Source organism: Etheostoma spectabile, chromosome 15 (genome assembly GCF_008692095.1).
Source record: "Etheostoma spectabile isolate EspeVRDwgs_2016 chromosome 15, UIUC_Espe_1.0, whole genome shotgun sequence".
Taxonomy (NCBI): domain Eukaryota; kingdom Metazoa; phylum Chordata; class Actinopteri; order Perciformes; family Percidae; genus Etheostoma; species Etheostoma spectabile.
Genome location: NC_045747.1, coordinates 28,245,614 through 28,261,963, shown reverse-complemented (window position 1 = coordinate 28,261,963; position 16,350 = coordinate 28,245,614). Strand labels below are relative to the sequence as shown.

At 39.5% G+C, this 16,350-nt stretch overlaps 2 protein-coding genes across 2 annotated transcripts in view; both read right to left on the bottom strand.

Annotated features, from left to right (window-relative positions):
• The window catches only part of pcsk6 (proprotein convertase subtilisin/kexin type 6), a 23,351-nt gene extending 10,381 nt beyond the window's left edge, over positions 1-12,970 (bottom strand). The window contains exons 1-9 of the mRNA XM_032538247.1: positions 12,723-12,970; positions 9,954-10,058; positions 7,024-7,134; positions 6,783-6,926; positions 5,675-5,751; positions 4,366-4,454; positions 2,683-2,855; positions 2,368-2,580; positions 1,488-1,588 (exon numbers count right to left, since the gene is read on the bottom strand). Coding sequence (XP_032394138.1) covers positions 1,488-1,588; positions 2,368-2,580; positions 2,683-2,855; positions 4,366-4,454; positions 5,675-5,751; positions 6,783-6,926; positions 7,024-7,134; positions 9,954-10,058; positions 12,723-12,884 — 1,175 coding nt within the window. The 5' untranslated portion in view covers positions 12,885-12,970. The remainder of the gene's footprint in view (positions 1-1,487; positions 1,589-2,367; positions 2,581-2,682; positions 2,856-4,365; positions 4,455-5,674; positions 5,752-6,782; positions 6,927-7,023; positions 7,135-9,953; positions 10,059-12,722) is intronic.
• tpcn2 (two pore segment channel 2) overlaps positions 1-16,350 on the bottom strand; it is a 224,090-nt gene that overhangs the window by 143,526 nt on the left and 64,214 nt on the right. The window lies entirely within an intron of this gene.

Here is a 16,350-nt window from a genome sequence, read left to right as displayed (position 1 = left end):
ATTGAGAGATGATCTTATGGAAAGTCCCCCGTGCCTTTCTTTATGTAGGGTGAAGGGCATGTGATGATATGGGGCTAGTTTACTTCCAAAGGCCAAGGGAACTTTATCAGGATGCATAGTATCCTGATCCATGATATAACTGGCCTTTAAAAATAAATATCTGCCTGCCTCTATGGGAATTTAACATAGGGGTGTGTATACTTATGCCCCCTGTATTTTAAGGAAGAATCTTTATTTATTTACAATACATTTTTCATTCACAAAGAAAATTGGTGTCCTTAAATGGTTGGATATTCCTATTTTTTAATCAAGGCATTAAGATCAATTTCCAAAAGATGTTTTTTTTTATTCCTCTTTTTAATCAATTATAGCATGGGTGTGTAAACTTTCTCACGCCACTGTAGAAGTCCATAAACTGTGTTCAAGGTTGAAACTGCAGGCTAGTAAATTGTCCGCTTCTGGTTTACTTCCTGTATTTGGGTCGGATCGCGTTCTCACCTGAAGTGAACCGAACTCTAATTCACTTGGAAGAGCTCCGAGACCCCCCGCAGACCAGAGTTAGTTTGTTTGATCTGCACAACAGTTCGGATGAGCTTTCACACCAGTCCAAACATGGATATAATAGACCAAACCAGCAAAGATGTAAAAGCAACCTAAAGCTAAAAGGATTGTTTAACATTTGATGTTTTTCTCATTGTTATTGAATCTCATGAAAACCACTTACAAGTGTTGTATGCAGGGGCGCCGCCAGAAATTTTGGACCCCATGACAAAAAATCATATTGGGTTAGTTGAATAATTTTATTTTAGCTTTTACCTAATTTTTTGGGGCCCCTGTCAGTCATGGGCCCTTGAAATTGTCCTAATTGTTCCCCCCCCCCCTATATGGCATCCATGATTGTGTATATCTAAAGCCTGATAGATCTTATTCATCTCTGTAGTTTTAAGACACAAATGAGCATTTTACTAAGCCATTTAAAAAGACGGACTAAAGAGACGGACTAAAGGAGAGAGAGTGCTGTGGTTGAATGATCAAAAAATTGTGCTCAACTCAATTGACGCCAGAGTCACAGAAACTGAAGTCACAGTTCATGCTGTAGGTGAATTTTATCACACACACACTGGTCAAGGAAAATATAACGGTAACACTATTTTCCCTTGAGAGGAGTCTGAGCATCACAGTAACATTGACATTTAAGGTTTTTAAGGAGTGTCTAAGGATAAAGGAACATAAAGTACCAATCAGGACAGAAGCTCTGGAAATTGGGGAAACATCCGGTAAACAAAAAATGAAACTAAAATGTAACTAATTCAGAGAAATTATATTTTTAGCTGTAGTTTCTAGATAAGAGTATCTTGGCACAGTACACACAGTTCCGATGTCAGCAGAAGACCTAAACAGACGTTAACAAAGGACAGAAGACAGATGGTGACGTAGAGAACAAAGTAATGAGATGATTGTGACAGTAAACAGAAAACTTGACTGACTTGGCCTCCAGAGCGAGAGCTATGATTCCGGCCACAATGGGAGCGGAGACAGAAGTTCCAGTATGACCATCAGTGCAGCGGTGCCGCAGGTCAGTAGTTACCTGCAACACAGCACAAACAAAGTAAAATTCCCATCATGTGCACTGTTTATTATAAGTATTATTTCTATTCACAGTTAGATTATCTTTATTGTTACTTTAAGCACCATGGTGCACCAACTGCTATAACTGTTATGAATCATGTCTTGTATATCTGTATCAGTGTCTCTGTGTCCCAGATGGCCGCCCACCAAGAGCCTTGGTCTGTCCGAGATTTCTCCCTAAAAGGAAGTTTTTCCTCGCCCCTGTTGCACCAAATGCTTGCTCGTGGGAAATTGATGGGTCTTTGTAAAGTATAGAAGGTGGTCCAGACCTACTCTGTCTGTAAAGTGTCCTGAGATAACTCCTGATTTGACACTAAATAAAACTGAATTGAACTAAATTGTTTAAAGATCTGATTTTGTATGAGTGGATTTTATATTGTGTACCAGAAAGTTAATATCAATTTTCAAATTTTTATGTTTGCAGCTTATTTAGCAGTTATATGCTACGGGGGTAACCAACTTGTTTGGAATTGTCAGATGAATTATGAATGTGTCTGACTATCTGAGCTACAGTTGAGAAAGATAGATAGTCTTTATTGTCCACTGGGGAAATTTGTTTTCATACAGTACAGGGCCTCATAAATTTACATACAAACACAGTAAACATAGACATCTTCACCCCAAACACCCTTTAACGCACAGTTCCCTCCAGTCTGATCCACTGGCAACCATTGGTGGGCAACAAACACATTACATAAGTCACACACACACACACACACACACACACGGGGTACTTACAATCTTCCTCTCGTTAAACTCTCCACTGCTGTAAGTTGTGGCTATGATGGAGCTGCACACCTCCAGGTACCAGGGCTTGTTACCGTTCTCTGTGGTGCTGGAGATGGAGATGGTGTAGATACTGCTTGTGTAACCGTCACATGAGCAGTGATCACCCTGGCGACCACCGTTACCTGACGCCCAGACAAAAATGGACCCCAAGCCTTTGCGGCCCTGTGTGACACACAGTGATGTGTTGCTGTGATTCCACTCAAACACCAATCTTTTGTGCATAAGTCTGCTCAGAGACACTCTTTTCTTTGTGGCTCTTCAAACCTTGTTGATGCCTTTTTCAAAAGCCTGTTTAGTTAGCAGCCCTGGGCCATCCACCGTCTTGCCATCGTCTTTTGGGCCCCAGCTGGCACTGTAGATGTCAATGTAGTCCGGTCGGATTCCCACCGACATGGCCTCTACCAAATCAGTCACATCGCCATCCAGCATTCGAATCCCTGTGTCAAAGAGACGGCATCAATCCCAATACAACACACTCATTTTAACTGGAATAGATATTCCAGTCATCCTTGCATATTCATTACACAGTGAATCAGTGTGTAAATAAAGAGGTTGGTGGTTCAAACCCTGGCCCTGCATCCATGTTGAAGTGTCTTTTGACATTGCGCCATCGGAGTGTAAATGTGTGTGAGTGTTTATCTGATGAGCAGGTGGCACCTTTACGGCAGCCTCTGCCACAGTGTGTGTGAATGGTGAATGGTTCCTGTACTATGTAAAAGCGCTTTGTGTAGTCGTTAAGACTAGAAAAGCGTTATATAAGAACAGTCCATCTGCACAAAATAACACTAATATCTTGGATATGATATGAACCTTGGAGCCACACAGAAAATTGTAGGGCTGTTTACATTTTACTCCGCTATCTTTGTCTGATACTTTATCTGATTGCTGTAGTAATACTTGATTTTACACACAGAGGTAACTCATAAAATAGGATATTTTGCAGTTTAAACCATTGATCCCCCCCACAGCCCTGTCAGATGAACTCACGTACCCCTTCATCGATTCCCAATGTATGTTCATATAACACTATTCATTGTATAAAAGTGGATATTGTTTAGTATTTTATGCATCTACTACTAACCTCCTAGGCTACTACTACTTGCAGAGAAGCTGAATGTTTCAACCATTTATCTATCCGCTTTAGCTAACTATTTCAACCTTTAGCAAACTATTTAAACTTTTAGCCATTTTAAGTGCTTCCTTATTTTTCCCTAATCCTTTTAACTGTTTATTCATTACTTTTAGTTAGTTATTTCTACCATTCATTCATTACATTAGCTAAACCTCAGTGCTGGTTTACTAACTAGTTTTCTCGCCATAACTGCAACATGTAATGTTTGGGTATCACAGTTAACTTAATGTGAATATGTGGCTATATTGTTCCAAACAACTGATGATTTCATTTCTTTTTTTTAATTAGTTGAGCTGCAGACCAACCCAATGGGGCATAAGTACACCTGGTTGGAAATCACTGGTTTAAACTACTTAAAAGTTTACACATATTTTTAATTAACACTACTTAGTCCAGCTCACACCGTAAAATGCTGTTTAACACACTCATATCAGAATTTCAGTTCTTGCCAACCCCTGCAAACACCTGAGGTTTGATTCTTGGTGGTGAAACACCACTTACAATAAAATAAAAAGTGCATTTTTTTATGATTTGCTTTAGAAAGCTTGAAAATGATTTTATTAAAAACAGACTAACTGCTCCTTGCAATACAACAACAAAGATTTAAAGTTTGATCTGATTAATAGAAGGATCAACTAAGTCATTAGGAGTGATCAATTGTTATCCATTAATGTCTAAACTATCAAGGTCAATGAATATATGCATGTTTCATAGCAATTCATCTACTAGTTGCTGAGATATTTCTGTCTGGAACAAAGCGATGGATCGACAGACCACACTGCTCAAGTGTTGAGAAAAAGGACAGACAACTCTACCTCCAATGCGAGCATTATAGGCAATCCCAACGGCACAATGGGAGTTATTGGCCACTGCTGCAACTTGACCTGCACACCGAGTTCCATGTCTACAGAGAGCAGTAAAAAAGAGAGCAGATACAAAAGCCTGACAAGTTCAAAGGCATTTGAAGAAGGCATATCTGGAATCACACCAAGAGTGGGATCACAGGCACAAACACACTATGGCGACTACTTTTGCTTCTATGATGGATTTCCTCTTGTATGATCATTTATTACAAAATTGGCTTAAAAAGAGTCTTTGATTCCTTGGGAAGACATCAAAACCTGGTATTTACTGTTGACATTTTAGGTTGCTTTTGCCCTCAAAGCCTATGTTAGATCTGCCGAATGGAAAAAGAGGAGGATTTCTAGATCAAAGGTGTAGGCATTAGGATATAGGCCCACTGGATGGGCCTTGAATACTAACAGACTGAATCCAACCCAAAAGTAGGTGCATTACCTCAACTGCAGCACCGAATTGAAGGCACAACTATCTACCTCACATGTGGGAACTTTAAAAAGAGGATTTGTGAAAAAAAATGCAAAAGCTTTAGTCTTTGTTGGACCAATACTGGATTTTTGAGGCCAGTACTAATATTGATTTTTGGGAGTTTGGGTTTATTTTTGCCAAAAGTTCCAAACCCAAAACTTTGACCCTTAAACATTTTCAATTCATTTTGTGTGTGAAAATATGTCTAAAGAGAACAATAGTAGTTCCAGTCAAACAAGGAATCTCAGTACGATTTTTTCTAAAGACAGGAAGCTACCCTATGAATAAGAAGATCAGCAGAAAACAATGCATGTGTTATTATCTTACTCATTACTTTCAGTCTCTTATCTAAGGTATTATCCCATGGTGATGGTGATGGCTTCTCCCATAACAAAAAAAGTAACACAAACACATATTAACATGTAACATCTTTCAAAAAATGCAAAATAAAAACATTTTTTTCTTGCAGGGCACCTTTAAGAGATACCTTTCTCACATTCACACAGCAGATCAATCACTGCATAAAGTGGACGTGAACGTTACAAAAACTGTTGAACACAGCCCCTCTGATTCTGTGTTCACAAAAGGGGTTTCAGATGCTGTTAAACAATCCAACAATGTCGGTGTTTAAAGCCCCCTGAGAACCTCAGTACTTCTGACACTACTCTGCTGTATAGTGGGCAATCAGCCTTATAATAAAATGACAGAGACATGATAAAAGGATGTAGAAGGGGGAACTGCAGAATATATTCAATTTGAATGTGACAAAGTGGAGACATTGGTGGTATTCATTCTTACATGTTTTCATTGCGGTAGTCATAACGTGGTGTAGGGTCATGGTCATTTCCATTGACATCATAACTTGCTAGATGGTCCTAGAGAAGTGATACAGGACAACAGAAGAAATCGCAACAAATGGGTGAGGCTGAGACAGTTGACTGAAAAAATAATGGACATAGCTCAAGTGATCACCCATTGGTTTGTGGACTGCTGTCCACTGTTTTGAAGCCTCGAGTTTGGACATGGCCATCTTGTTTTTTGAAACCGGACATTCCTAATTTTGACCAGAAGGTGGAGCTACGGAAGATGACGCAGCCGAGCCAGTGATGTTTCTGGTTGCATTGGCGCTGCGCTTAACGCTAAAGAAGGGAAATTGCAGATTTTCATCCTTTTTGAAGCAATTCGTACTGGAGGGTAAAGGCAGATGAATATACTGTGTAGTATGTACGGCAGGACAGAAAATTTGCAGACTTTCCCTTAAGTTACCAATTGATGCTAGCGGTAGCTAGTTAGCTCGGTTGGAAGAACGCTGAACAAGACATTTTTAGGTGACCAAAATGTTCCAATGTACATTGATGAAGTGAAAACAGAAAGTGAAAGGGGCAACATTTTGAGTCAAAAACACATACAACACCCTAAAACAAGCTCAGGTCTGTATTAATGTCCACAGTGCCATGGTTAGCATTGCTAAGCTTCAGTCCTGGATGACAGGTCTGCGTGTAGCCCTTCACCTAAAGCAAACCCTGCTTTATTGTCTATTTTAAAATAAAAAAGACTATCATTTAAAATAAAAGTTGTGATGTTTTGAAGAAGACTTTAAAATGTTTAGAGACAGAATTCCTTTTGGAGCCAGTGAAGTTGGCCCCTGTTGGAAATGAGATAGAATGCAGGTTTTAGACACGTCCGCATTGGCTTCACTTTTCAGACCCGGAAGCTTTGTCCATTATTTTTTACAGTCTATGGCTGAGACAGACACAACAGCTTACTAAAGCTTGTATCTCAGTTCTTGTTGTAAACCAAAAATTGTTTTTTAAAACTCAGGGCATGTGAAAGTGAAAATCCACAGCCCTTATTTTGATTTTGAACTGTGTACATATTTGGAAATGGTTGGATATATAACACATACATAGTTCTGAGCCAGATCAGGGTGGTTCCTCTCAATGCCGTCATCCAATATGGTGACCACCACGTTCTTGCCGGTGTAACCCCTCTGCCAGGCTTGCAGAATGTTCATCTCTGAGCGACAATGGCTGCTCTTATCATTGCAGTGCTGTAAATAAAAATTAAAGACAAGCACCAAACTTCTTAATTTGTCCTACCGAAATGCAAATGGCAGGATGAATGATGATTCAGTGCACTTTACTTACAATGTACCACATGTTGGACCATTTAGGGTCATTGAAATTAATGAAGCTTGGGTCACTTTGGACATACCTCTTTACTCTTGGTTTTACTACCTGCTGCTCAGCCCAGGCCACCTAAGGATGGAAATAGAAAGAGTCAGAGCCACATTGTTTTCTATGGAAGCCCACACCAATACAAATATCAAAACCTCTTTTTTTATAGTCAAGAACTTTTATTTCTCCACCCACATACACACCAGAGCTGTTCGCCTCCTTCTATAAAACCATTCAAATTGCATTCATTATTATTGCTAATGTTGGAATTATATTTAAGCCAAATAATATTTACCCTACTATTAAGTCTTATACGTTAGAACTTAATCATCAGTTTACACTGAAATTCATTTTACGTTCATTTTAGCTCCGCTCAACTAAAAGAAATGTACAAACAAAGTTGGACAACAATTACATACAGTATAGTGTGAAAGATGAAAATGCATCAACAGACATGACAAAAAACATGTTTCCTGTTACATTCAGATCCAGATCTGCATTGGCAGCACACCGATTTTGGTTTAGCAACAGGATAGACTGATGAATAAAAGAGTTCTTGAACCTGTTAAGCAAAGAGACTCTTAATCGCCTGTTAGAAAGCAAAAGCTGGTATTCATAATTTACCACATGCATGGAGTCAGAATAGATGCTGTGAGCAAGTCTGAGCATGCTCTTTTTGTGGGTTGTTTGAAAGGAGTGCACAAGTTGACCAATGATCTTAGCACAAACTTTGAGTTGATTATAGAATTTTCAGCATATAATATCAGCATGTGGTTGTTGTTATAAATTCTGTCCACTAGAGGCTCTTTAAACATTAGCCTAGAAGTAGTCTATGTCCACGGTGTTCCACTTCCAGGCTAGCTCCAATGCTGCCGGATCAGGCTCTTTTCGCCTGGATTTCCATTACCTTTCATTTTGTTTGGGTCTGCGTTCAAACCTCCGGTGGATTTCTGAGGACTATGGTTACCTGGTCCTCAGATCTCTGCAGGGTAAATCCAGACAGCTAGCTAGAGTATCTGTCCAATCTGAGATTCTTGCTACAAGACTAAAACTTTTGAACGTACACGTTCCACTAAAACAAGTTCATTTTCCGAAGCTATTTTATAGCGGCACCGTGGCTCTGTTGGGCTTTTAGCACAGCCCATGACAATTGTGATTGGTTTAAAGAAAAACCAATAAACCAGAGCATGTTTTTCTCCAATCTTGAAATGCTGTGTGGACAAGCCAGATCCTCCTCCACAACGCTGTAAAGAAAGGTTTTTGGCAAGCTGTTTCTTTGTCCACTAATGGCACTACAAAGACATTTTTTTTTTTACAAGTGGGCCCGTTTTCCCTGTATTATCCATGAGGAATTCCTGTTGCAAGTTTAACACAATTCCACTGATTGACAGTTGGTTGCAAAGATGCAAGAAAAAGTATAGTGATGCACCAACAAAGGTAGTGAAGAAAACTACAAAGCTAGCAAACACAGATGTAAATACTGAATGATCTAAAATATTTTTTTTCACAATCATAGCAGCTGCTGTGAATCCTTTATGATGAAGGAGATGCATCCAACATGTTTGTTAGATCCCACACACATACACACATGGGTTTTAGTTTGCACACATAGCTTTGTCTCAAAGAAACATCTGCACCTCTAACCCTTGTGTTGTCCACAACTTTTTTAACATCTTGCGCTTTACTGTTTACTGTTTTTTTTCCAGCTACTACTTATTTTTTTTTTCTTATTTTTTGAAGTTCTTTTTTTCTCCTTTTGTGTTTATTTTTTCCAACGTTTTTTTCTATGTTTTTGATCCTTTTTCTGACATTTTTCTCACTTTTACATTTTGATGCCCCGCCCCCATACGAGTTTTACTGTTATTCTTGGAATACATGGACACTAAACCTCATTTTTGAGTTTGAAAAGCAGAAATATGCTATGAAAAGGAATAAAACACCCCAAATTTAATGTAAATAGTGTACTGAGCCTTCATTTTACTTAAGAAGAGAATCAAATGGAACCATCCATGTTCATTTTTGGCAATTTCTGATATAGACAATTTTTTGAAAATGGGTCAAATTTAATGCAGCTTTCTCACATTATCTACAAGACTCCTTCACGCTTCAACCTCTTTTCTTATGTTGTGTCCATGCATTTCAAATCTTCAATTTTGAGCATCTCCTTACATTCTTTTAATAATAATAATAATAATAATAATAATAATAATAATATTGTTAATATAAATGTAAACATTCTTAAGTCACTCAAGTTTTAATTACAAAACATCTATTTCTTTATTCACTTTTTCAAAATGGTCATCTTTACTCTTTAATTCACCTGATTTTGCTTTGCTTGGGGATCCTCTCACAGTTGCATGGGTCCAATTATTTTCCAGCTGATGTTTGATTGGATAATGTGTCCTCCTAGGTCACAGCTCTCTTATATATGCTTTAATGAAGGATTTAGTTAAAAAAATGACCATCGCATGGCGTTTGTCTTCACTTTTTTAAATTATCAGTGGAGAGGAGTGAGTCTGCGTGGACCGACAATGTTTTATCTCATGTTAGGGTGTGCATCTTATCTTCTCTGTGTTGGGAAAACAACCACTGTTTTTTTTCATCCACCTCAAACTCAGTCCAAGAACCTGTCTTTTTATAACTGCATAAAAATGTCCTTGTCATTTAAAAGAAAACACAGGTTCATCTTTTTGAAATCAGCTATACAGCATTTCCACAACACTGTACAAACCAGGGAAATGGAAAATTACAGAAATATTTGAACTGCTGCTATGTGGTACTCCAACTATGTCCAGGGTTGCCAGGTCTGATGGGAAGGATTTAGACAAGAGAAAACGTGTGTTCATGTCACCAGATCTCCTCTGTTGTGTTGTGTTGAAGGAAACTGATCCAGGTCTCACCTCAGGATCCATATGGATGAAGCTGTGGGGGCCCTTCAAAGAGTATGCCGCTCTGCGAACCACTCTGCTGTGGTGGAAATGGTAATGGTCCTCCAGACTTCCTATCTGACCGAACACAAACAGCAACATCAAGACAAGGACAACAACTCAGACCATAAAACCATGGCTAAACGCAAAATATTCTATTTATCTGAGCTTTTATCTAAATGGCTTTCACACTGATGTTGTTTGACTTAAAGACAAAAATATTAACCTTATTCTCCAAAGCATTCTACATTCAAAACACATTTGGACCATCTGTATAAATTCTGTCACTCAATAAATTCTTTTTCTTTCTTGACTTTGCACCAAAAAATGTCATCTGGATTCTCAGCACATGTGCACAGCTGGCACAACTGCAGTCATATGCTATATCTTAATTCTCTCCCAATCTCCTTCAACCACACATGTCTTGTGTTATTCTCTTTTACAGACTGTACTCCTACTGTTTCTAGTAGCCTACAACTTTTTAGTAAGGCAACCTTTACAAAGCATTAAGAACATCAGTTGTAACTTGTAATTTTACAAATGTTATCAAACCCTTTACTGTAGGTTTATAGATCACTTATAAGCAAAGAAGGTGATTGTAGCCATTCCTACAGGTGCAGCGCAAAAAAATCAAAAAAGAAGAAGAAGCTCCTAAAGTTTTAATGTTGCAGTGTCACCTACAAGGTCTTTATCAAGACTGTCTTGCCCTTGAAAAACACTCCCATAGGTTGTTTGCACATGCAGCAATTACTACCTATATTTTAAGTTTCTGACAGAGCCCTCCAATGGTTGAGGTAGTTATGACGGGAGCAAAGCGGGAAGTGAGGTGTGGAAGTATAAGATTACTAAATTTCTGCATAAGGAGGCAGTTTGGAGGGGGGTCAAACAAACAAATTACTTTCACTATTAACGGTCAATACGTTCAACGTATCCACAACGTTCCACTTTGGAGATTGCTATGGTGCTGACGGAAATTCCGGACATCCCTCATTTCGGCCAGATGTCCGTTACCTTCCGCTTTCTTTGTGTTAGAATTCTAACCTCTGGTGGATTTCTGAGGACTATGGTTAACTGCTCCTCAGATCTCTGCAGGGTAAATCCAGACAGCTAGCTAGACTATCTGTCCAATCTGAGTTTTCTGTTGCACAACCAAAACAACTTTTGAACGTACACATGTTCCACCAAAACAAGTTCATTTCCCGAGGCTATTAGACTCTGTGCCGCGCTTAGCATCGTCCAAGACAATTGTGATTGGTTTAAAGAAATGCCAATCAACCAGAGCACATTTTTCCCCCATCCAGGAATGCTGTGTGGACTAGCCAGACCCTCTCTCCAAGACTACATTCAGAGTAACCTTTAGGGAGTAAATTAACGTCTGATTGTAACCCAAATGACAATCATTTTCTGGACCTAACCAATTAGTTTTTGTGCTTAAACACAACCAAACTTTGACAGTGGCAAGTTATTTTGTTTGACTTTACCAACGTGACATACAGCGTCACATGCGTAACCATAAATAAAACAATCTATTTGGGTCCTTTACTGAAGTAAAAGTACTAATACCATCCATCCATCCATCCATCAAGTAAAAGTTCGCAATGAAAATGTTACTTAAGTATCATCAGGACAATGTACTTAAAGTATTTAAAGTAAAAGTACTCGGTGCAAACAAATCCTCACATTTTAGAAACTGATAATTTCACCTGGACTTGTAGGCAGTTATATTGTCGGGTAGCTTAATTTATTATAAAACAATAGATTTTATAAACTACATGCGTTTTATGTGCAAAAATCTTAATGTGTAAAGTAACTAGTAACTTAATTAAAGTACAATATTTCTCTCTGGAATGTAGCGGAGTAGAAGTAGAAAGTGCAGAGAAAAGTCTCAAGTAAAGTACAGGTACCTCAACATTTGTACTACAAGTACAGTACAGGAGTAAATGTATTTGGTTACACTCCATCACTGGCCTTTACACATACTGTACCTTTTATACTAAGGCATTAAATAATAATTGTTGGCGTGATTTTATAAAACAGTGAATCCTTAGAATAACTGTGTGTCTGTGGAGGGCTACCTTAGAGATCCTTACAGGCCAGTTGGACAACCACGAATATCTTTAGGCTGATATATATTTGCTTTTGATATGTTGGATTCATGTAAATCATTTTCACTTTTGAAAAAAACGTTTAAAAAAGTAATTTGGTGGCTCACTCCCTTGCAGTTACTCTGAGGGCCATTCAGCATCTTCTTTTCCTTCTCTTTTTTCTTATGTTAACAGCTATTTTCTATATATTTTCTGTTTCTGTGTGTAGCCTATTCTTTATTTCATACTAATGTCCAATAGGCCTATGTTTGTGTATGGATCCACCAGTGAAAATTCCTTGTAAGTAGGCTACTTAGCCTACTTGGCAATACATATTTTTCTGATCCAGATTTCTGATTCTGACCCCCTGCTATAGATTAGGCTATTAATAAATGAATTGACAACTGTGAATTCATACGTAATAAAAACATTTTAAACATTTGTTAATCGTGATGCGTAAATATCCAGAAGGAAATAAGTCAATCAATTCTCCCCTGCAGACACAGTTTTGAAAGCTACATAGAACATTTTATGTAGGTGGACTTAATTTATTCTCAAATATTCCCAGTGATTATTACAGTTAGGGTTGCAGTCACATAACGCTGCGTTATGACAGTATGACAGTAATAACAAATCAACAGCGATACACTGTGCTTACTTGTCCGAAGTTGATGTATCCATATTTAGCAGCGATCCTGTCCGCCTGTCCCCAGCCCCCTGGGATCCGCACTGCCCAGTGGTTGGTATAAAGGGTCCCGGGTCTCGGTGCCACTGACTCACTTCTTACAGCAGTTATAATGAGGAGCAAAAAGAACGCCATCCTGACTCCCAAGTTGGGAAAGAAAACTCGTTTGAGGTGATGTAGCGTACAGATGGTGTCGGATCTTTGGGTCAGCTTTTTTTTTTGGGGGGGGGGGGGGGGGGGGGGGGGAGAGTCTGTTATAAGTCCATCATGTTGTGGTCAGTGCCGGTAAACTCCGGTAGAAACGACCGGGGCTATGTGCGCGATCAGATCAGAGCTGTCAGCTACAGCCAATGGCACAGACATACACACACATCATTAAGATCAGCTCCCTGGCTCCCTGCTGCTGCTGCTGTTTATAGGCTACCATTTACCTGCAGTGGTACGTTTACACCACACTAAACAATGCGGTCATGGTCTTTAGGTCGATATTTCCCCTCAAAATAAATTGTCCAAAATCTGGAACTAAAGTTGGATGGCAGTCTATTTAATTAAAACGGATAACAAAACTCAAACAAAAAAATGTCACTTCTCCTTTCCATCTTAAAACGTTACCACCATACCTCGTTACTACAAAACCACGATCCAAAATCGGTGACCTTGCAGCTGTAGTGCGCAACACAGCTGTAGCCTATACCAATTAGTCCGCGTCACGCTGATGCGTAAAATGGCTCCAACACTGAACAACCGCAAATAGGCCCACTCAAATAGCCAAAGTTATATTAAAACACCTCCGAAAAATTACTTTGTCAAACTTTTTTCATGCTTGGAAGCAGTGGTGGAATGTAGCCAAGATCATTTACTCCAGTATTCCATTCTTTGTAGGCTACTGCACTTTACCTGACTGTTATCTTTTCACCTTCTACTCTGCTACATTCACTTTTTACTCCACTACATTCATCTCACAGCTTTAGTTATTTTACACATAATACTTTTGCACACAAAACACATGTAGTTTATTAGATATGTTATTATGAATAAACTAGGCAACAATGTAACGGCGTACAAGTCCAGCTGAAATGATTAGACTTTAGATTTTTCTGCATTGTGTACAGGGAGGAGGCCCCGGGGAAGACCTAGGACTAGGTGGAGAGATTTTATCTCCAACCTGGCCTGGGAACGCCTCGGGATCCCCCAGTCGGAGCTGGTTGATGTGGCTCGGGAAAGGGAAGTTTGGGGTCCCCTACTGGAGCTGCTGTCCCCGCGACCCGATACCGGATAAGCGGATGAAGATGGATGGATGGATGGATGGATGGATGGATGCATTGTGTACATTTACTTTTATTACTTCATTTTCCTCATGATACTTACATACTTTTACTTAAGTAACATTAATGCAGGAGTATTTTTGCATTAGTACTATTACTTAAGTAAATTATCTGAGCTTCCTACACCAGTGTTTGGAAGGTGTTTAACTTAACTTTGGGGTAGTAGCTCTGGCCATAGGGAGTTGGGCTGGAACCCGGAGGGTTGCTGGGTCAAGTCCCCAGTTGCCAGTTCACCTCCTGGTCACTGAGCAAGGACCTGCACTAATGACTGATGATTTGTGAATATAGGCTACAATGCTACTGATAATTTGAGTTTGATGGGTTTTCCCGAAACAAGTTAAATCAACTTAAACATTAAAATACAAATATGTTTTGTTTCACAGGTTTGTGCTCACTGCTGAACACAAGATGTCTCCCCATTATCAGTGTTTGGGACCCTCACACACTGGCTATGTCACAAAATCCTGCTGCCTGTGTCATACATGTGTTGAACTCAGATTTAAGGTGAGCTCAGTGATGTGTAAGCAAACCCCGCACAGACATCATTCTGCACAGCGAAGCTCAAACATCACAGTGATGATGCAACAACAAGCAGAACACATTTCTGACTAGGGGCCCATCTTGCCCAGCACAAATTTAATATTATATATATATATATATATATTACATTGCAATTTACAAATGCACAGAAAACGTACCCACCATGAATCAACATTAAACCTATTAAAACTTAAATTATATTTATTAAGATAAATTATGGGGTGCATGATCACTAAAGGCCTGTGTCATGTGGACGCATCAACAGTGTGGCTGTCATTACTTAAAACTTACTTTACTTAAATCATTTTGTTTTAGATATTCCCATCAGGATGTATAGTTTTGCCATTTTTGTGAGGTTTTTTTTTAATCTGGAGTCATCATCAGGTTGATATTGTAATTTTTCTAATACTTTGGTTCATGACCAAATATCTGCAAAACTAATGACATTCCCATCAGCCTCAGCTTTACTTTGTGTTTAGTGCTAATTAGCAAATGTTAGCATGCTGAGCTAAGATGTGAGAAAGCATTTAAACATTGGAAAGGATCCATCCATCCATCTTTGTCCGCTTATCCAGCAGGGGACCCCAAACTTCCCTTTCCCGAACCACATCCACTTGCTCCGACTGGGGGATCGCGAGGCAATCCCAGGCCAGGTTGGAGATATAACCCCTCCACCTAGTCCTGGGTCTTCCCCGAGGCCTCTTCCCAGCTGGACGTGCCTGGAACACCTCCCTAGGGAGGCGCCCAGGAGGCATCCTTACCAGATGGCCAGAACCACCTCAACTGGCTCCTTTCAAGGCAAAGGAGCAGCGGCTCTACTCCGAGCTCCTCACGGATGACTGAGCTTCTCACCCTATCTCTAAGGGAGACGCCAGCCCCCCTCCTGAAGAAACCCATTACGGCCACCTGTACCCGGGATCTCGTTCTTTCGGTCATGACCCAGCCTTCATAACCAGAGTAGGAATGAAAACCGACCAGTAGATTAAGAGCTTTGCCTTCTGGCTCGTGCATCTATTTATTCATGTTAGCATGCTGCTATTAGACTTTGAAAAAACACAGCTGTCCCTAAGTACGAACTCACAGAGCTGCTAGCACATGGAGACTCTTAGGGTGCTTTCACACTTACCTTGTTAGGCCCCGGACTTTGGGACTTTTCAGTTTTGGATCCGAACCAAAACTAAAGGTGTGAAACCTTCCCCAGGCCACGGTTAGAATCCAACAGCCAAAATTTGGTCAGACAGAAAGTGGTGACCTCGGTTCGGATAAAACTGATTGAAATCTGATTGGTTTATAGTGTGAAAACAGTGATAATAATCATAAAATAATAACAATAAAGATATTAAGAAATGGTCCAGAATTTTGGACCAAATACAGGAAGTTGTTATCGTCAAGTTATAAGAGTAGGAAATCTCGTCAGAGGAACGTGGTATCTTTAAAAAAAAACTAATGACCTCAAGTCCGTGCTGGTTAGGCAATTGTTCTGGGTCTCTTGCACTCAGTTCTCCACAGCCTTTGGAGCTCCATTTCGAGGATTTTTTATGTCAACATCATGACTGTCCAATGTGAAGGGGTCCTTGTTAGAGGATAAAGAATCAAGACCAAATTGTGCTTTTAGACACCTTTTACAGTAATTCATCAGACTCAATGGTCGCGTCCCAACTGCTTCTCCATATACACGCATAGGCAACTGTTTTTAAAATGTTTCATTACACTTGCATGACTGTGTATGTGTGTGT